Source organism: Oncorhynchus clarkii, chromosome 4 (genome assembly GCF_045791955.1).
Source record: "Oncorhynchus clarkii lewisi isolate Uvic-CL-2024 chromosome 4, UVic_Ocla_1.0, whole genome shotgun sequence".
Classification (NCBI taxonomy): domain Eukaryota; kingdom Metazoa; phylum Chordata; class Actinopteri; order Salmoniformes; family Salmonidae; genus Oncorhynchus; species Oncorhynchus clarkii.
In genome coordinates this window covers 62576045-62596465 of record NC_092150.1, presented here as the reverse complement: position 1 = coordinate 62596465, position 20421 = coordinate 62576045, and the positions used below count along the sequence as shown (strand labels likewise).

Genomic DNA, 20421 nt, shown 5'->3' with positions numbered 1-20421 from the left:
ACAACGATAGATAGCTGCCTCTGATTGAGAACCTCACCCGGCCAAACACACAGAAATAGAAAACATAGAACACAAAACATAGAATGCCCACCCCAACGCCCTGACCAAACCAAAATAGAGACATAAAAAGGATCTCTAAGGTCAGGGTGTGACACTTCGTTTGTAAATGATGTCTTGAGTGTTGGAGTGTGCCTCTGGCTATCCATCAATAAAAAAAAGAAAATTGTGCTGTCTGGTTTGCTTAAAGTATACTTTTACTTTTGATACTTAATTAGCAATTCCATTTAATTTTGATACATAAATATATTTAAAACCAAATACTTTCAGTATTTTACTGGGTGACTTTCACTTAAGTCATTTTCCAATTTTTTTACCCCTGTTTACCCTTTTTTCATGGTACACAATTGGTAGTTACAGTCTTGTCTCATCGCTGCAACTCCCGTACGGACTCAGGAAGGTCGAGAGCCGTGCGTCCTCCAAAACACAACCCAACCAAGCCGCACTGCTTCTTGACACAATGCCCACTTAACCCGGAAGCCAGCCGCACCAATGTGTCGGAGGAAACACTGTACACCTGGCGACCTTGCCAGCGTGCACTGCGCCTGGCCCACAGGAGAGGCTTGTGCGCGATGGGACAAGGACATTCCTGCTGGCCAAACCCTTCCCTAACCAGGACGACGCTGGGCCAATTGTGCACCACCCCATGGGTCTCCCTTAGACCACTGCGCCACTCAGGAGACCCTCTTGAGTCATTTTCTATTAAGGTATCTTTACTTTTACTCAAGTATGACAATTGAGTACTTTTTCCACCACTGCCCAACATACACTACATACACTATGCACAAGAGCATTAAAAATACATATTTTTAAAGGACTAATGGAAATATTTGTACAACAGATGCATCAGGAAATAGACCATGCATATTCTTTGCTATGTCTAATATTATTAGTTATATGGATGATGCATGGTTGTTGTTAAAGGGGCAATCTGCAGTAGAAACAATAAAAAAGTGACATCCCCACAACTGTTGTGGTTAAAGGCTGGAGAAATGTAACCACTTTCAAATTCATAGACAGAGCTATGGATGCAAGGACTGATCATCCAAGAAATATAAATATTATAGTTTAACCATGTTTTGAGGCTATACAGTGTTTGTTTACATTCAATTTGTTTACAAACATTGGAGTGAAACAACCTTTTATTTTGGGTTATGATGGAGTGCGACAGTTGAACTAAGCTTATGAGGCATTTGTAAGTTAAGATGAAATGGGTACATATCATTCATTATACATTTTGAAATGTATGTAGCAACTGCAGATGGCCCCTTTTAATAGTTGGACATGTACTGTTGTTGTTGACAGATATGCCTACATTATCAGTGAGCCAAAGGAGCAAGTCCACTATGAGCCATGGTGACCCAAAGCTGATCAAGTGGCTGAAACTCCAAGGTGCTGACGATGACTCCATGGACAGGGTAGGTCCTGAGGCAGCTCTCCCCCAGCCACGTCTGTTTTAAATGGGCACATTATGTAAACAAACTCACACCCACGTAATTCTCTCCCACTATACTACAGTAAACTATGTGCATTGCTGTAAAGCTGTTAAAACAAATGGCTTGATTGATGTTTGACAGATTATTGCACCGAAGGCTATATGCAGACTGTATGTGTAAAGCCTTAATAACAGATACACGGTTGAGCACCATCTATTGGCCACGAGCTTCATCTCTTTCATGTACCAATGATTTGACCCATTTTGTAGATTCTGACCGAGGATTACACATTAGATGACCTTCTCCACTATGTGACGAGAGACGACCTGAAGAGTTTGAGATTAAGGTATACAACATACGGTATTCTCTCCTACACTGTCAAATAGCCAGCCATGTCAACGACCTGATTGAAACACTAATATCGTACGTTGTGATAATAGTCTGTCTTTATCTTTCTCATGTTTTCCTCCTCAGAGGTGGGATCCTGTGTAAGCTATGGAAGGCCATCACAGACTACAGAGAGAAGCCTGCGTGAGGAGCCTTCGTGTGCCATTAGCCACTGCTACAGTACAGGAACTTTACCACAGCAACAACAACAACAACAACAACTGAGTGTTCTCCTCAACTTTTACCACTGCACTTTAATCTCAGTATTTATTAGACCAAGAATCCAGTGTAGTTGATCATGTGTGGAGTATTGCCATTATTGTGTGAGAGAGACCTATGGAATATTGTGTGTGTTAGAGAGACCTTGTTGGGTTATGGAATTGTATTTTGGGAATTATTATTTTCAAACGCAGTTACTTTTTCATGTAAAAATATAAACGCAACATGCAACCATTTCAAAGATTTGACTGAGTTATAGTTCGTATGAGGAAATCAGTCAATTGAAATAAATTCATTAGGCCCAAATCTATTGCTCTATTTTTGTGCATTCAAATTGCCAATCGATAAAATGCAATTGTGTTCGTTGTCCATAGTTTATGCCTGCCCATACCATAATGCCACCGCCACCATGGGGCACTCTGTTCGCAAAGTTGACATTAGCAAACTGCTCGCCCACACGACGCCACACACATGGTCTGCGGTTGGACGTGCTGCTACATTTTTTAAAACAACATTGGAGGTGGCTTATGGTAGAGAAATGAACATTCAATTCTCTACCAACAGCTCTGGTGGACATGGCTGCAGTCAGCATGCCAATTGCACGCACCCTCAAAACTTGAGACATCTGTGGCATTGTGTTGTGTGACAGAACTGCACATTTTAGAGAGGCCTTTTCTTGTCCCTGGCACAAGGTACACCTATGTAATGATCATGCTGTGGTTACCAGCTTCTTGATATGCCACAGCTGTCAAATTGTGATTTGAGAGAAATTAGCTTTTAGTCCGTATTGAACATTTCTGTGATCTTTTATTTCAGCTCATGAGAACATTTGTTTATACTTTTGTTCAGTGTAAATATGCACCATTGGTTTTATAATGTTCAACAGTTATGACATGTTAAGCTGGTGCTCCAAGATTCACAGGACAAACAGTGGAACATTACCTATAAATATCTGAGAGTGTGTTTCAAATGTAAATGTTATTTGGTTGTAGAATTATCTCCTTACTATCATTTGTTAACAACACATGAGACTGACCATTTTCTAAACCAAGCCTGAGAGATAAAATACAATGTTAACTGATGTGTTTGAGCTGCTGTACATTATGTGTTGATAAACAACATTGTTATTGTCAGTGGCTTCTTATCACTACTTTATTTAAATGCGTTTTTATGCATATTGTCTACTCTCAAGGCCATCACTGCATGCATGCCCTTGTGTACCTTTTTGTTTAACTGTCTGTGACGGCTTTGAATCATCAAAACTCTTGACTTAATTTGTTCAAGTAATTATTTAACATTTATGTAATTTTAAGAATTTTTTGGGGTGTGATTTTAGGGGAAATTATGTAAATATATAGCAAATATTATGACAGTAAATTACTATTTTTAGTTAAACAATTTACAAAAACCTAGATGTCCTATCTAATGTGCAACACAAAGTTGAGTTGGGTAATTTATAGATATTATCGATACTGGCGATGGAACAAAATGATCTAACCTACACATTATACTTCCACATGTCAGATTTTGTATGATATTTGATCGGAAAAAACAGATGACCCAATTAATATTTTACTATATTGAAGATGTATTTTTGTTGTATATTTGGGGAATTATAGTTTTAGCCTGCCTTCATTTGTATATTATATGATCTTTAAAGCGGCAATCAACAGTTGAAAGGATAACAAAGTGGCCTCCCTGCCCCTGGCATTTATAAGCTATATTCTTCAAGAATCAATAGGTACATATCATTCATTCACAAGTCCAAAAATGTATATAGCAACTGCAGATTGCCCCTTTAAAAAATGCTAATTCTTTCAATCAAATGTATATGTTTGATTTCAAATCAGAAACGAAAACAAGATGGTCATATTGTTGTCCCATCAACCTCTTTTATTTAAAATATTTCTGTCAGAAATACACAAATGAAGTTTTGCTCAAATATGTCCGTTTTGTTTTCATATTCATGATAGATTGATTGCATTATTTGTGCAATAACATATTGTTGTGTAACACAAAACATCGTCTTAATCTTAACTGTGAAATAAAGTGTAAACTGAAATCATGTTTATTATGGACATTATATTCACACAACTGAACACAAATCATTTTCCATTGGCCTATGATTTCAAAATGCAGGTCTAGTACCCTAATAATATTCAGAAAATCTACAGTTCTTAAACTTGCAGACATACAGGGAGTTGCATAAAACCAAAACCGACAGGCGCGCTGCGGGAAACGGGCTGTACTATCCGGCATACTTGGAACGTCCATACCCTGAACCCCAACCCTAACTTTATACCATAAGGTAACCATAAACCTTTATTAACCATAGTACATTTCAACATAATTTGCGTAGGGACGCCCCAATGATTCCGGATATCATAGATCCCGAAGAGTCTCAATATAAAACATCATCCGTGACGTCAATGATTTCAGTGCGCCTCCAATCACTGTGGCTGGATGTGGATGTTGGGTGCTACCTCCAAGCAGTGCCATCATGATACCGACAAAAGGCCTTTAGCATCGCAAAAAGAAACAAGCAAAAGTGTTCACCGGCGACTCGAGATTATTGGATATGAGACAGTATTTATATTTTGCGTTATAGGTTTCTGGTGTTGAAAATAAAGAAGTGCCTCCTCCTGCGTCAGAAAATAGCCGGGAAGGATGCCGTCTAACTGCGTAAACATAATGGCTTTGGCTCAGCATCGACTTATTGCGTGTATGCTGCTGTTTTGTATGGTGACTAGCATTCACACCCGGTCCTCTAAAATATCGGACTTGAAATCTAAAATATCAGGGGTGGAAGAGCTCTTAGGAGAATTCCGCAAGCAGCTCCAACAGGACCAGACGTATAGCAGGGAGGAAGAGGAGGTGGTTGACGTCTGCCTGGGTGACTTCAACGCCGTGGAGGAACATATCATCCGAGCGAGGGCCTCCATAGAGCAGGGGGCCACCTTTCTCTCGGCTCCTGACCAGGTGTACAGTTGGAAAGACTGTCTCCATGCCTGCTGCGCAGACCCCCACTGCACGGTGGCGGTGGTCCAAGAGGACATGAGACAGTCGGACGACGGCCTCAACTGCTATTTGCTCAACTGCAGTTATAGAAATAAAAACGTCTGTTCGTTCGCAGCACAGACAGGGTTCAGCACCTACAGCCGGGCTCACAATACAACAGGGCACGTCACCTCTTCCAGTGGCAATGTAGATGGGAACAAAATCAGGAGACCTGAGGATAAACCTAGTTTTGAAGATGGCACGCCAGGTGAGGTTCTGCACCTGCTTTGATTTATATGGGATTACAGTTATAACATACAATATACATACATGCAAGTGTTTGTCTAAATCACAAAATTATATAATGTGTTGCTATTGCTTTTGATAAAGCATGCATACATAGTAAATGGTTGCTGGTAATTCTGTTCCACCGCCTCTAACAATTATCAGTCTGGTGTTTAGCTTGGGTTAATCATTTGCTATTTGCCCCCTGCTTCTAAATTTAGATTTAATGTAAAACCGTGAGTCCAGGTGTGCTTGACAAGTTTCACCCAACTTTGAAAATAAATCCAATGGCATGGTGAAATATGTTGATTTCACATTTAATACAGGTTAGCTGACAACTCAACTAAATGTAAATGTAAATCAAAACTAGACGTTGAACTGACATCTGAGCCCAGTGGGTTAGCTCTGCTCTGGGTTGTTTTCAGACATGGACGAGCCGCCCCGGAGTGATGCCGGCCAGGATGTGGTCATCCAGCTGCCCACTGACTGGGCCGTAGTGGACGGCCGGGACAGTGTGGACGACCACGGAGTCACTCGTTACGAATGGGCCCTGGTGAAGGGCGACCAAGACATCAACATGAAGGTAACTGGTGTCACTCTTCCGCATTTAAACTTTGTTTCTGCTTTTAGGTTCGTTCCTCTGTGAGTATTGTCGAGTGTCAAAACACTGTGGAATGGCATTTGCTTTAGCAGATCTGGGACTCACAGTTGTCTTGTTGCTATAATGTCATACATAGAACGAGGTATATGCTGAAGTCAACGTGGCGGTTTGTATGGTGCGGCCGGAGCCACACAATGCCCTGCTGCACAGACACAAATAAAAGGCTATTGTCACCCAACCTGCCGAAAGGACAAGAGCCCTATTGTAGGCTACCCTCTCTCTCCCTGTGACGCCACTGAGCAGTTGATGTGATATACCAGTCGTGGGTATTTAGAAGGAACCCCTCTTGACTCTTTCAATGAAGGCTTTGGCTTTGTCCATGGCATAATTTCTCAGTGCAGTTTTCTTCCGTGTTATTTTCTCTGAAATGTTATTTCTGCTCACCTGCAGGTGACCCATCCAGGGTTACTGAAGATCAGTGGTCTACAGGAGGGTGTCTATACCTTCCAGATGACTGTCACCGACATCGCGGGACAGAAGAGCACCGACAATGTCACTGTGACTGTGCTGGCTCCAGAACGCCAAGCTGAAGGTGAAAAACACTTCAAACCAGCCAGATGTGCCTCCTCATGTTCATGAATGATAATTAATTACTGGATCTTGCCTATTTTCTCGCTATTCTGTGACTAACATTATTAACAATATTGTGTTGTTGTGGTCAAATTTATTTGTGCTTCTCTGTGGTCCTGTTCCTCATATAAGACATTTTACACTCTAGACCAATGCATTACAGGCAATGACCTTTTCGCTGCAATTGAATCCATGCTTCCAAGGATTGAATCCATCGCATAATGAAACAGAGCCTGGGATTTAGTGCTCCAATCAATTAAGCAGTACTGCCCTAGTCAAATGGCTGGCTGCCTAATAGCCATTCAGATGATCAGGCATGTTAATCTATTCACTGCATAGAGATGGATGAGATATAGTATGCCTTAAATTATCCTAGTCTAGCCCCATCTAGAGTAACAAAGGAAGGAAGAGGGTGGGGATTGTTTATGTACCTGGACTATGAAGGTCCTTTTCTAAACCTATAAGTGATGAATATTACAGCAACATAATGTACTACTATTATACATTTCTCCTGTCCAATCCCGAATTCCAACAAACATAAGATGAGTGACCTATTACACAGAACAGCAGTTTAACACAGCATCCATACTGTAGGAAGGCTGCCAAGTATACCTGGGGACTGTCATTGGGTGCCGTGGTGGTGGTGGTGGTGGCCAATAGTAGCGCTTCATCACCCATTTGTGACACTGAACTACACTGAACTACAGTGTCATTAGAGAGTAAAACAGAGGTGTTTGTGTCGCCTCTCCCCCAGTGTGTACAGGTAGCTGCTCCCGCTACCAGTTCATGTGTGACGACGGCTGCTGTATTGACATCACCTACGCCTGCGATGGGAAGCAGCAGTGTCCAGACCGCTCAGACGAGGATTTCTGCCAGAGCTGTAAGTCACTCAATCTGTCCTCCTCATGCTGTCAGCCACAGGGAGGCAGTAGCTCCTGGTAATTGTTGGCTTTCCTGTCAAAATAAAGGTTAAATAAATAAAAGGATGATCATATTGTAATAGAATAACAGAATAATAATAACAACATAGAGGGCTGTAGGTTTCCTGTGTGGACTTTATTGTACCAGGGTGGGGTGTAGTTTTAGACTTTATTGTACCAGGATGGAGTGTAGTTTTAGACTTTATTGTACCGGGATGGAGTGTAGTTTTAGACTTTATTGTACCAGGATGGAGTGTAGTTTTAGACTTTATTGTACCAGGATGGAGTGTAGTTTTAGACTTTATTGTACCGGGATGGAGTGTAGTTTTAGACTTTATTATACTAGGATGGAGTGTAGTTTTAGACTTTATTGTACCAGGATGGAGTGTAGTTTTAGACTTTATTGTACCAGGATGGAGTGTAGTTTTAGACTTTATTGTACCAGGATGGAGTGTAGTTTTAGACTTTATTGTACCAGGATGGAGTGTAGTTTTAGACTTTATTGTACTAGGATGGAGTGTAGTTTTAGACTTTATCATACCAGGATGGAGTGTAGTTTTAGACTTTATTGTACCAGGATGGAGTGTAGTTTTAGACTTTATTGTACTAGGATGGAATGTAGTTTTAGACTTTATTGTACCAGGATGGAGTGCAGTTTTAGACTTTATTGTACTAGGATGGAGTGTAGTTTTAGACTTTATTGTACTAGGATGGAGTGTAGTTTTAGACTTTATTGTACTAGGATGGAGTGTAGTTTTAGACTTTATTGTACTAGGATGGAGTGTAGTTTTAGACTTTACTGTACCAGGATGGAGTGTAGTTTTAGACTATTGTACCAGGATGGAGTGTAGTTTTAGACTTTATTGTACTAGGATGGAGTGTAGTTTTAGACTTTATTGTACTAGGGTGGAGTGTAGTTTCAGACTATTGTACCAGGATGGAGTGTAGTTTTAGACTTTATTGTACCAGGATGGAGTGTAGTTTTAGACTTTATTGTACCAGGATGGAGTGTAGTTTTAGACTTTATTGTACTAGGGTGGAGTGTAGTTTCAGACTATTGTACCAGGGTGGAGTGTAGTTTCAGACTTTATTGTACTAGGATGGAGTGCAGTTTTAGACTTTATTGTACCAGGATGGAGTGTAGTTTTAGACTTTATTGTACCAGGATGGAGTGTAGTTTTAGACTTTATTGTACTAGGATGGAGTGTAGTTTTAGACTTTATTGTACTAGGATGGAGTGTAGTTTTAGACTTTACTGTACCATGATGGAGTGTAGTTTTAGACTAGAGTGTACTAGGATGAATTGTAGTTTTATACTTGAGTGTACAAGGATGGAGTTGTATGCATGCAGTTCAGTCTGGAATATCAGAGCAAGGAGGGCTGCAGTAAATTGTGTCCGAGAGCCCAGGATAACCATGCCCTGTCATTTCTTTCCTCTCTACAGTTGATGGGAACAGGAAGTCGGTGACCCACCCTGCAGGTGCCAGCCCACACAGGCCTGTAGCCCAGCCAGAGGAGACTGAGGACCACTCCATGGCCCAGGGTGGGCCCAAGAAGACCATGGAGGAGGCAAGACCACCTCCACCACAAGCTCCACAAGACCCACAGACCCCACAGTCTCGTGAGAGGAGCAAAGCTGTGCCCCCAGTCCTGCCACAGCCAAGTCACAGTGAACAGGAGAGCCCTGTCAGTCAAGGTACTGTCATTGTGTAACTATTACCTAGCTTTGTTACTACCTAGCTATAAGCCAGTAGGCAATTTAATGCACATGAATCAAAACACCATATTAACAGCTTTGGACAAAAACCTGTAGACAAAAACCAACTATAGATTAAAGGTTTTGGTCAGCTGTGAAGTAATTCAATCCATTTGGTAGCTGCAACATTTTTCTGGTTGGCCAGAGTTTTGTATGTGCTAGCAGAGAGCGGAAGGCCTTTGTGTGTTAGCTAGTAAGCACAGAGAGAGACAGATTGAACCCCTGAAGGCAGCCATTGAGCCATAGAGCTGATCTGGAACTGTGGAGCGAGGCAGAATAAGGCCCGCAGCGGCACACTGTGAGACGAGCAGGGCTGAGATTGGAGTGCAGTCCTGGGACGGGAGTGAGCCTCACAGGGGCCATTTATCGCCATGTCTCCCCTCAGCGTTGGAACAAAGCACTCCTCTGTCCCCCGCCACCTGATCCCTGAGTTAGGCTAGCCTGAGACAGATGAGGCGGGGTACTTCCAATGTTAACTTATCAAAGACTGAGACCACCTGACCAAATCTCTCGTTCCTTCTCTCTGTCACACCTGACCAAATCACTCCCTCCCTCTCTTTGCTCTGTCCCCCTGTCGCAGCTGACGAAATCTCTCTCTCTCTGTCCCACCTGAACACATCTCTCTCTTGCTCTCTACGTTCTCTCTGTCCCACCTGACCAAATCTCTCACTTTCTCTGTTCTCTCTTTGTCCCAGCAGAGCCCTGTGCAGCTCCCCCTGCTGTGGGGCCATGTAAAGGCATCTTCCCACGCTGGTTCTATGACCCTGTAGCTGAAGAGTGCAAGCACTTCATCTACGGAGGCTGCAAGGGCAACCATAACAACTTCCTGCAGCAGACAGACTGTGTCAATGAATGTATAGAAAAAACAGGTAGGATTATTCTAGGAGACTACATTTTCTTTGTTTTTTAGAATTATCTGGATTCTGATGTGCATTCTCATTACATATTGAATGAGGTGTACATAATGTAGGAAGACAATTATGCAAATTAATAATGGAAACAAATAATTCAGGTACTGCTATCAAGCAAATGACCGTGGCACCTCCCCCCACCACCAAACACACAGAGTCAGGTAAATTCCATTGTTTTATAATTATTACTCCTGCACATGATAATTAATCAGCTGAATACAATCTCTCACCTGTCTCAGTCTTAACCAGTGTATTAACATTTACAGTAGAGACCCCTAAAGTGACCATGAAGTGGCCAGAGACCAAACTACAAGCAGAGAGTGACATGTTCCCAATATCCAAACCACACTCAGCAGTGGGAGGACACCCAGGGCCTGAGTCAGGTCTGTTCAACATCCTTACCAACTTAGTTACAATAACTCTGTAATATTAGGTTATACATGGAGAATTCAAGATAGTATATGACAGTCCCTTTATCTCTCTCTTTTCCCCTGCAGGTGCGATCCTGCCGTTGGTTCTGGGACTGATCATCACGGCTCTGTTGCTGCTCATGATTGGCTGTCGTCTGCGGTTGGTCCACCACAAGCTGAAGAAGGCTCGCCCCCTCACCACAGAGGAGTCTGATTATCTCATCAACGGCATGTACCTGTAGCAGCATAGCAGGCACATGCACAGATAAGGCTCTACCTGTGCAGAGCACATGCCCCTTTGCCCTTCCAGTCTCTGAAGTGCCCTTTTGTAAACAAAACAAACGTTTATCTTTAGTTGTTGATATACATGGTTTTTGTTGCAGTTGTTCTGAACCCACTGCCCGCAAGTCGTCTTTAAATTCGCATTAAATATGTGTCATTGAATTAGCCATTAAGATATGACCATCTATTGCTTCTATGTAACTAAATAATCAAGGTCATAATTGCTCAATGAATCTGTGACCGCAGTGGCAGAATCTTATTTTTTGGGTGCCTTTTTTTTAAAGTTTGAAAACCCACCTCTCAAAAAGTCTGTGCATGGCACTTCTATTTCTTTTGGATGCACCCTCCGTACTAAAAGCCCCTCAGGCAGAAACAACAAAACTGTCAGTCAACTTGTTAGCCAGGAGGACTCTTCATGATTAACAGCCTATCAAACGTTCTATATCATGACAGTGTACACCTTTAGGTGCACTTGATTTATCTAACTCGCCATGCTAGGTAGGCAGAGATCACTCTTTAAAATTGTCCCATTGGAATGGTCCCAAAGGTGCAAGCCCGACCCAGCACTCCAGGGTCACGGTTGAGCTAAATCAAACCCACCTTTTAACAGGGAAGAAATGTTTGCCACTTTTGTGTAGTCGCTTGGCGTGAAAAATGATGCTCGTCTGCTCTTTCATTATTGCTCTTTCACCCGCTTTCATTTCATGAATTGTGGATGTATATTTTCGTTGGGAGATATAGTACTTTATCCCTTACGTAATACTTCTGCCACTGAGTGGCACTGTTGTGTATATCTATTAGGCTTGGCCTAGAGTTTTATTTTATACCAGACTCATTTGAAATATGGGGGTAGCAAACTATGTAACGTATTGTAAATTCCTAAACTACAATCATTACTGAAAATCATTATTTTGTTATAACAGCAAGTAATTCCAGAAACACCCATATCAAGCATTCTAGGCCGTCTGATATTGCAATGTGGTAGGTTGCTTTTCTGTGTCGTCTAGCTACGTAGTTTTAAAATGGTGACGTAGCTCAAACGCCCGTATGCATAGTGTGTGTGAAATAGTAAAGTTAACTCTTGATCAATGTGTCTTTTGGAATTCTGTGATAAAGTGTTCAGAGTATTTTGAGTGGTAATGCAATCAGAATATACAACGTGGATTCTTCCTGCTCTACTAGAGGTTTTTAGAGTGGTAAGGACAAATGGCAGTAGGTGCCGTCTTCAACGGCAAAAACAATAAATACTCCACGGCACAGAGTGGGACAAAAACATAAGCATCTCTTTATTTTCATTTTTGCCATTCCAGAAATTGTGAAAGCCATGGACCATCCAAAATAAATGTGCTTTTTAATTCCATGTTTAAAAAAAAACTACAGACATTCATTTTCTTTGCATTTAGGCTTATTTTGGCAAAGCACCGGCTATTTCATTTAGTGTCGGTCATCAGTAAAGCCTGCACACAATGTTGTCATTGAAACCATGTGGATGTGCTCCACTCTTGTTGTAGAGTGTTGTGGTTTGGCTTTTGCCTGTATCCAACAGTACGAGTAAATCTAGATGTAATAGTCCTTCCTTTAGTGCCATGTGCTGCATGTCAAACAACTGGATGTGGGATAGATTAGCCATTTGTGCAACCTGCGTGTGCCTGTTTAAATACTGTGTGTGTGGTGGGGGGGGGGGGGCGACTGATATGTTAGCAGAGCAGTACAGATATCTAGTCAGGTCTTCAGATGCAAATCAGTAGCAAGTGGGTGAATAATCTCATCAACTCAGGCTTTCCTTATCAGAACAGTCTGGCAACCTCTTCACACTCAGCTTTGATGGAGCTGAAATGCATTATTGTTGAAATGGTTGATTGCAACTCACGGATGTAACCAAAATGTAGAAAAATAATAATAATTTTAAACTCAAAATCCTACAGCTAATCAAAAGGAAAAATTCACAACCCCCCCCCCCCCAAAAAAAATGCAGGCCTGAAAAAAAGACTAACCCCGACACTTTCTTCTGTTCATTCTCTAACAGTCTTTTTCCCAACCTCAGGGGTTATTCCTCAGCGTGATAAAGAAAATGTATTGAAAGAAATCCAATGGCTGTTGTTGGAACCCAAAGTAGTCTCCTCCAGGCTCACATTGAAAATGTGGTATATGGACAGTTTGTCGCCTCAAAGTTCATCCCTGTGAGAAATAAGAGGCAACACGTTAAGCGATGGACATAAAAAGAGGAAATACACTGTGTCAAAATCAGAACTCCCTCTTGTCATGCCCCTGAAGGTCAGTTAGACACTCCCATGCACAAACTGTTGTAGAAAGCCCCACACCACGTGCAAAATCCAAATGAGGATAAACGTCTCTTGTAGACTTCCCCTCGAGAAACAAGGATGATTCAAATTGATAAGCTCTCATGCCAGAAATACCACAGCCAAATGCCAACCATCAAACATTTTAAACATATCCATTCTTGTAATACCAAACAGAATCCACACTTGATTGTTTGTGTCACTGCACTCTTGTTTAGCTGAACAGATCTAAAATATCATACTAGTTTACGGGATTAAAACGAAGAAAACGTGCAGCCAGTTGACATGGTATGGAAGAAGCAACTAATGATGACAAGCCGCAAACACAGCCCCTTGGGATCCATCATCTGCTCCAGGCCACACCATTTCACCTTTGCCCACTGTGTGAAGGAGAGAGGGAGTAGGAAGTCACTTCCACCTGGACCACTGCTTCTCTTTGTCTGTTAAAGGCACGTAAATCACCCCCATCAGGGGCTTCATCTTGGTGCTGCCGTCCTCCAGTTTGTCGTACTGCTCCAGCATCTGGTTCCCTCCGGCCGGCCCCACGGGCAGAATCAGCCTGCCGCCTGGCTTCAGCTGATCAAGGAGCTGAGGGAGGAGAGGACACTCACTGGGTCAGAACCAGATAACCTGCCCCAAGGTCCAAACATTCACAGTTTTCCACCCCATCAGAGAAGTCTTCGAAGAAGAGATGTTTACATTAACAATGCAATGGCTAGCCGAGTAGCAAAATATGCAACAGTGTAGTTACACCCGAATAGACCAGGGTACTGTTTGACAAAATTACACAGCACAGAGCTCTAACATATTTCCTGAGACCGAACAAAGCCTGCTGTTACTAACAGAGTTAGAGTCCGTGTTGGTTTTTATCTCGTCTCTGACCACAGCATTCCTACAGAGGATGGTGGATTGCGGCGATGGGACTCCTATTAACTGGGTCCCCTTTGATGCCTTCATTTGCGTTTTTCTGTGGTTTGGAAACTTACTGCTTGTGGCACGTTGGGTGCTGCCGCGCCCACGTGGATGGCATCGTAAGGCGCCTCCTCTGGATGGCCCATCCGCCCGTCTCCCACTGTAAGGCAACAAACAGGCAGCAGCTGTCACTCACACGCTGCCAGCCTTATACCCGTCAAGCACTGAGACGCAGAGCGTGAAGGCACACATCAGAGCTGTGCGATGCCACCTCAACCTCATCTCTGGCCTCTGACTCTGATGTTGGTTGACTGCAGTACAGCAGACAGTGCCGCACCCATGTTTCCTTACTTAACAGTCATCGCGTCAGCAACTGTATTTTAAGCTTATATTTGAACTGTATATTTTGTATAATACCTTTGCATAACCCAATAATACAAGTCACCAAATTGAATTAGGAAAAAATCCATCTTGCTTTGCTGCTTTTCAGACTTACCGATAAGTTTTATTCTACCTGATGTTATCAAGCCGGGGTCATCTTTCTTTACATTGGTTATAGAATCATCTACCAGTTCCTTGATATGGTCAATTCCTATCACCTTCCCTTTGGGACCTACCTGTTAAAGACAATACATTAGGGAGGTATACAAGTCTATGCCATCGAACATTACACAGAACCCAAAAACCTGAAATAGAAAAATGTACCCCAACCCTACCACCAAAACACAGAACCTATGTTATGTGTTAACCCGTCATCATAATATAGCTCACCATTCGTGCAAAGCACGCGGAGAGGATTCCGCTGCCAGACCCCACATCCAGAGCTTTGGCCCCGTCATACAGCTGATCGTACAGAAGCTCCAAGGCATAGGCATGCTGGTAGAGAGAGATCAACATACAACTGCATCACCACCTGTCAGCATTGTACTTGCAAACCTCTGGTACGTGCTCAGTTGGTATACATTATAGGAGCAAGGCGATCAATGTTTGATAGTTATAATAAATTTATAAGATATGCAACAATTTAAACAAATACTAAAAGGCATAGCTAGGCCTACCATGTGTGGTGCACTGATGGTTGCTTGATAGCCTTTGGGGTCAAAGAAAGTGATTGTTAGCGTCTAACATTCATCAATGGCTGGTGTATAGAATTTGCACTACAATACTTTATTGTACTACAATAAATAAGCACACCTATTGCCTGTGGGGAGTCCATGTAAGGGTTGCATCTGGAGAAATGGCCTCGGTCTGTGGCCAACATGACTTCATAGACCTTGTCCGACTTGATGATCCCATTTTCTAAGGGACAAAGGAAGACAGGCGGTGTTTAACGGTACAGTGGATTTGTGGAGAGTAACATATTCACAAACACTGCAGTGTCTTCAGAGTAAAGTAATTCCTCCGCAGGAGTCTCCACTGACAGTAGGAAGTGCCAGCGACAGCCGGTGCTACTGCTCTTATTTCTCCCCGAGACCCTGGGCCCCAACCTAACAACTATATTGCTGAGTGGTCACCAATTTCCAGTGCTTAAGGAAAGTATTTAGACCCCTTGAATTTTTCCAGATTTTGTTCAATTACAGCCTTATTCTAAAATGGATTAAAACAAAAAACATTCTCAGTCTACAAACAATACCCCATAACGACAAAGCGAAAACAGGTTTAGACATTTTTGCAGATTTATAAAAACAAAAAAACAGAAATACCTTATTTACATAAGTATTCAAACCCTTTGCTAGGAGTCTCGAAATTGAGCTCCGGTGCATCCTGTTTCCACTGACTGGGGTGAAGGTTCACCTTCCAACAGGACAACAACCCTAAGCACACAGCCAAGACAACGCAGGAGTGGCTTCGGGACAAGTCTCTGAATGTCCTTGAGTGGGCCAGCCAGAGCCCGGACTTGAACCCGATCGAAGATCTCTGGAGAGACCAGAAAATAGCTGTGCAGCGGCGCACCCCATCCAACCTGACAGAGCTTGAGAGGATCTGCAGATTAGAATGGGAGAAACTCCCCAAATACTGGTGGCCCAAGCTTGTAGCGTCATACCCAAAAAGACTAGAGGCTGTAATCCCTGCCAAAGTTGCTTCAACAAAGTACTGAGTAAAGTGTCTGAATACTTATGTAAATGTGATATCAGTTTCCAATTTTTAATACATTTGCTGAAATGTATAAAAACCTGTTTTTGCTTTGTCATTATGGGTTATTGTGTGTAGATTTATAAGGGGAAAAAAATTGAATCCATTTTAGAATAAGGCTGTAACCTGACAAAATGTGGAAAAGGTCAAGGGGTCTGAATACTTTCCGAATGCACAGGACATTACACCTGCATTCCCAACAGCTTCAGATGGAACAGTTCATATGCAGTTATATGTACACAATAGGCTAGAAGGCTAGAAGGATATATTTAATGTTTTTGAAAGACATTGCACTTGAGAGACCAACTCTTGAAGATGCATTATGCAGAAATTGCTCCGCCGTTTTCCTAATTTCAGTTTATGTGACAAAAGCAAGTATAGTGTAGAGAAGCATTGTACCATCTAAATAGCAGTGATATATATTTTCCATAAGCAAAATTATTGTATTTTCAGCTGTTTGAAGCTGGTGTACAAAACCAAAAGTAAGACAAAACCAAAAGTTAAGACCGGAAAACATAGAAATAGCACACATAGAACAGATCTACCGCTTCTTACACTTGCTTTCAATAAGAATGACCGGTCTATAACACACATTTCTATGTGAATTTGGTTGCGTCGCCCAAAACGTTACATATAGTGGCTTTAAATAACTTGATGTTCTGAACCCAGTGTGTGTGATAATCAGCTTTAAGCTCACAGAGAAAAGCCTGGCCTAAGGAGCATGCAAAAAACAACTATAAAGGAATTAGCATGCATCTTGAGTTTGACCCATTTAAATCTGGTTTAGGCTAATTTCTGATATGCAGTTGGTGAGTATGCCTAAATGGATCAGAAAGCACATGACAACGGGGGAGGATGGATGTTGCTAAAATTCACCCAGAACTCAACTTTGGTGGATGAATTATTAATCCACTTCAGCATCACATTTTACCCAATGTTTTTGTTTCCCTGGATGCAGTGTTGTACCTGCTTGCGCATCTTAAAAGCTGGCCTTAATCTCTTCTCATGCAGAAGACATTCTCAACATAAAATAGGCCTATGTCCTTGTAGTGTACAGTATCACAATGAATAAAGCTATGCAATTTACAATTTAAAAGTGAGCAAAGCACAATCAAGGCCAAAGGGCTTTTGGCAAAACGCTCAGACCCGCCCTTGTACCAAAGTGTCTGCTGCAGTGCTTTTCTGAACACTGACCGTGTAAAAATAGCCAACTTGGCCTGCTGGCCAAATCATGTTGGACACTGATATAAGCAAGCCAAAAAGCCTCACTGCAGTCTGCACCAAGTCTTCAGGATATATTTTTAGTTTCGTTACAAAAAATGCACTATATGTACAAAAGTATGTGGACACCACTCAAATTAGTGGATTTGGCTATTTCAGCCACCCCAGTTGCTGACTGGTGTATAAAATCGAACACAGCCATTCAATCCCCATAGACACACATTGGCAGTAGAATGGCCTTTCTGAAGAGCTTAGTGACTTTCAATGTGAAACAGTCATAGGATGTCAGTTTGTAAAATTTCTGCTCTGCTAGAGCTGCCCCAGTCAACTGTAAGTGCTGTTATTGTGAAGTGGAAACGTCTAGGAGCAACAACGGCTCAGCTGCGAAGTGGTAGGCCTCACAAACTCACAGAACGGGACCGCCGAGAGCTGAAGCGTGTAGCAATAGTCTATCCTTGGTTACAACACTCACTACGAGTTCCAAGCTGCCTCTGGAAGCAACATCAGCAAGCACAAGGACTGTTCGTCAGGAGCTTCCTGAAAATGGTTTCCATGGCCGAGCAGCCTCACACAAGCCTAAGATCACCATAAGCAATACCATGCATCGGCTGAAGTGGTGTCAAGCTTGCCGCCATTGGACTCTGGAGCAGTGAAAGTTAGTTCTCTGGAGTGATGAATCACGCTTCACTATCTGTTAGTCCAACTGACAAATCTGGGTTTGGCGGATGCCAGGAGAACACGACCTGCCCCAATGCATAGTGCCTATTGCCTAATGTAAAGTTTTGTGGAGGAATAATGGTCTGGGGCTGTTTTTCATGGTTCAGGCTAGGCCCCTTAGTTCCAGTGAAGGGAAACCTTAACGCTACAGCATACAATGACATTCTAGACTAACCCCATTGAACACCTTTGGGATGAATTGGAGCGCTGCCTGCGAGCTAGGCCAGGCCTAGTGCCTGACCGCACTAATGCTCGTAGCTGAATGGAAGCAAGCCCCCACAGCAATGTTCCAACATCAAGTGGAAAGCCTTCCCAGAAGAGTGGAGGCTTTTATAACAGCAAATGGGGAACCAACTCCATACTAATGCCCATGATTTTGAAATGAGATTTTCAACAAGCAGGTGTCCACATGCACTACATGACCAAATGTATCTGCCTAGCAAATTGGTGAATTTAAGAGATCTATTAGATCCATCTAAATCTACAAATTCAGGAAGGAAAATGGAGCAAGAAGCTGACATCTTTCTTTCTTCATCTTTCTCATGTCACCTGCCACTTCTTACTCTATGGCGCACACACATAAGAGACACACAATCTTAGCAGGGCTAACCACCACAGTGGTGTGTCAGGTGTGACTGCAAATTTGATTAAATATTGCTCAGCTACCTATGAATGCTGAGTGTGACCAGTAAGTAGCCTGCTTTAATAACAACAACAAGGTTGGATCATGCCTCTCCAAAGGATGGCATTCCCTATCCTACAGTAACTTAGGTACAGTCAATACAGTGGATCAACATGCTAGGCATGGATACCCCACCCACAGGTTACAGCTTTTTAGCTAACCAGATGAGAAGAGTGCAATTGTGTCCCGCAATTCTGGGCGTTCTTGCTTGTGGGCTTTCTTGCATCTGCAGGAACCCCTCTTTATACTTGTATCAGTCCAGATTTAAGCTAGGACTCCGGTATGCAGGCGGGAGCACTCCAGTACAGGTTGTGGCCGTAATCAGTCCTTGACTTGGGCAGGAGCTCACCAGAACTGAGTACCGGCACCTCAAATGTTCTACTGCTTGACTTCCTGCTCCACTTATAGAATATTAGCGCAAAAGTATTGTGGCGCTCCTATGGGGGGAGGAGGCCTTCATGCAGGAACCAATGATATTATGATTTGGTAGTGGCGTTCCTTCAGATGCAGGTGATATGATACTGCTGATGCCACAGACATTGTAGCTAGGCCTAACCTACTATATAAACAAACCATCCGAGGCGACAAATCATATATCACCACACAGTAATGCCCCGAATTGCGGACCGCAATCACACACTATTGGACCACACTTTTGTTTTTGAAGTAAAAAACAGAGATCAACTCAATCGAACTTCCAATGCATGTAATTAGTAGGTTTGCTAACTAACAAACGGCTTCGGTATTCCGCATGATATGCCGCATGGCAATCATATGAACTGGCTAGCTAGCAAATTAACTAGCTATGTTTCTTAACAACAGCTGTGGCTGATAGCTATTTAGCGACTGTAGCTAAACAAGGTTGGTGCAAAGCACAATATGACGCACATAAAATACCTAAGGATATACTTAGCCTTTGCACCTAATAAAGCCACTACTGTGTCGATGAAATTGTCAACTTGCAAGCTAGCACTCTGTGGTAGCAGGTGCAGATTTGCAAACATCAGCCAGATATTAGCGTGACTACAGAGGAAAACAGTGTGCAATGTTTAATAGCCTAGCCTGACGGTGGTCACCATGCTTTGGCGAAAGCAGCATTTCTCTATTACGCATTAGATATCTAAACCAAAATCCTTAATTATCCACATTACATAATGATTAAACTTACTGCGTAGGTTGTTTACAAGCTCTGCGTGGTTGGCTCCTCCAGATTTCCAGGCCATTATTAAACACACTCTGCGGAGCAGGTAGACAGCGGCTGTCAGTGCCGCGCCTGCGCCAACTCCTTTGCCTATGAAACTGACAACCTCCAAAACAGACGGAGGGGACACGTCACGCGACATACTTTTACTTTGCAGCTTGCAGCTTTTTCCATGTAGCTAGTCCCTGAATAAATGATGGTTGCATATAAATTAGCTAATCGGAGATTTCATCTTTAATGTGGGGTTTTTGACCACTCAGATTTGATTGCCAGAGCAAGAATCTATCTTCCGCGTTCACCCACTAGGAGGGGCGCGAGACCTTAACACGTTCGTGAATTAGTGACGTAATCACATTGCGTTTGA

General features: G+C 42.5%; 3 protein-coding genes across 4 annotated transcripts in view; 2 read left to right on the top strand and 1 right to left on the bottom strand.

Annotated features, from left to right (window-relative positions):
• Positions 1 to 4165, top strand: part of LOC139407072 (mitogen-activated protein kinase kinase kinase 5-like) — a 63215-nt gene extending 59050 nt beyond the window's left edge. The window contains exons 28-30 of the mRNA XM_071150410.1: positions 1363 to 1475; positions 1763 to 1839; positions 1968 to 4165. Of these exons, the coding sequence (XP_071006511.1) occupies positions 1363 to 1475; positions 1763 to 1839; positions 1968 to 2028 (251 nt within the window). The 3' untranslated portion in view covers positions 2029 to 4165. The remainder of the gene's footprint in view (positions 1 to 1362; positions 1476 to 1762; positions 1840 to 1967) is intronic.
• Positions 4166 to 4536: 371 nt separating this feature from the next.
• On the top strand, positions 4537 to 12166 carry LOC139407070 (low density lipoprotein receptor-related protein 11). The gene is made up of 9 exons (XM_071150407.1): positions 4537 to 5364; positions 5807 to 5964; positions 6433 to 6574; positions 7367 to 7492; positions 8977 to 9228; positions 9987 to 10157; positions 10301 to 10360; positions 10466 to 10582; positions 10697 to 12166. Exons 1-9 carry the CDS (start codon positions 4767 to 4769, stop codon positions 10849 to 10851), a joined length of 1779 nt encoding a protein of 592 aa, XP_071006508.1. The 5' UTR covers positions 4537 to 4766; the 3' UTR covers positions 10852 to 12166.
• On the bottom strand, positions 12154 to 20399 carry LOC139407071 (protein-L-isoaspartate(D-aspartate) O-methyltransferase). 2 transcript variants are annotated; one of them, XM_071150409.1, is made up of 8 exons: positions 20025 to 20399; positions 15298 to 15402; positions 15162 to 15193; positions 14875 to 14979; positions 14600 to 14720; positions 14178 to 14263; positions 13563 to 13779; positions 12154 to 13069 (listed from the first exon to the last, which is right to left on the bottom strand). In XM_071150409.1, the coding sequence occupies exons 1-7, from the start codon at positions 20197 to 20199 to the stop codon at positions 13600 to 13602; spliced, it is 804 nt and encodes a 267-aa protein (XP_071006510.1). In that variant the 5' UTR covers positions 20200 to 20399; the 3' UTR covers positions 12154 to 13069; positions 13563 to 13599. The 2 variants fall into 2 exon arrangements, with proteins under 2 accessions (XP_071006510.1, XP_071006509.1); XM_071150408.1 differs by having other exon boundaries at positions 13610 to 13779; positions 20025 to 20396.
• Positions 20400 to 20421: the final 22 nt, after the last annotated feature.

Excerpts from the sequence above, each read along its gene's own strand:
- LOC139407071 (XM_071150408.1), bottom strand. The coding sequence starts at position 20,199 with ATGTCGCGTGACGTGTCCCCTCCGTCTGTTTTGGAGGTTGTCAGTTTC. Across the intron at positions 15,194-15,297 it reads GGACTCCCCACAGGCAATAG|GCTATCAAGCAACCATCAGT; the intron begins GTGTGCTTATTT and ends TTGACCCCAAAG. Across the intron at positions 14,980-15,161 it reads CCATCAGTGCACCACACATG|CATGCCTATGCCTTGGAGCT; the intron begins GTAGGCCTAGCT and ends TCTCTCTACCAG.
- LOC139407070 (XM_071150407.1), top strand. The coding sequence starts at position 4,767 with ATGCCGTCTAACTGCGTAAACATAATGGCTTTGGCTCAGCATCGACTT. Across the intron at positions 10,158-10,300 it reads TGAATGTATAGAAAAAACAG|GTACTGCTATCAAGCAAATG; the intron begins GTAGGATTATTC and ends CAAATAATTCAG. Across the intron at positions 10,583-10,696 it reads ACACCCAGGGCCTGAGTCAG|GTGCGATCCTGCCGTTGGTT; the intron begins GTCTGTTCAACA and ends TTTCCCCTGCAG.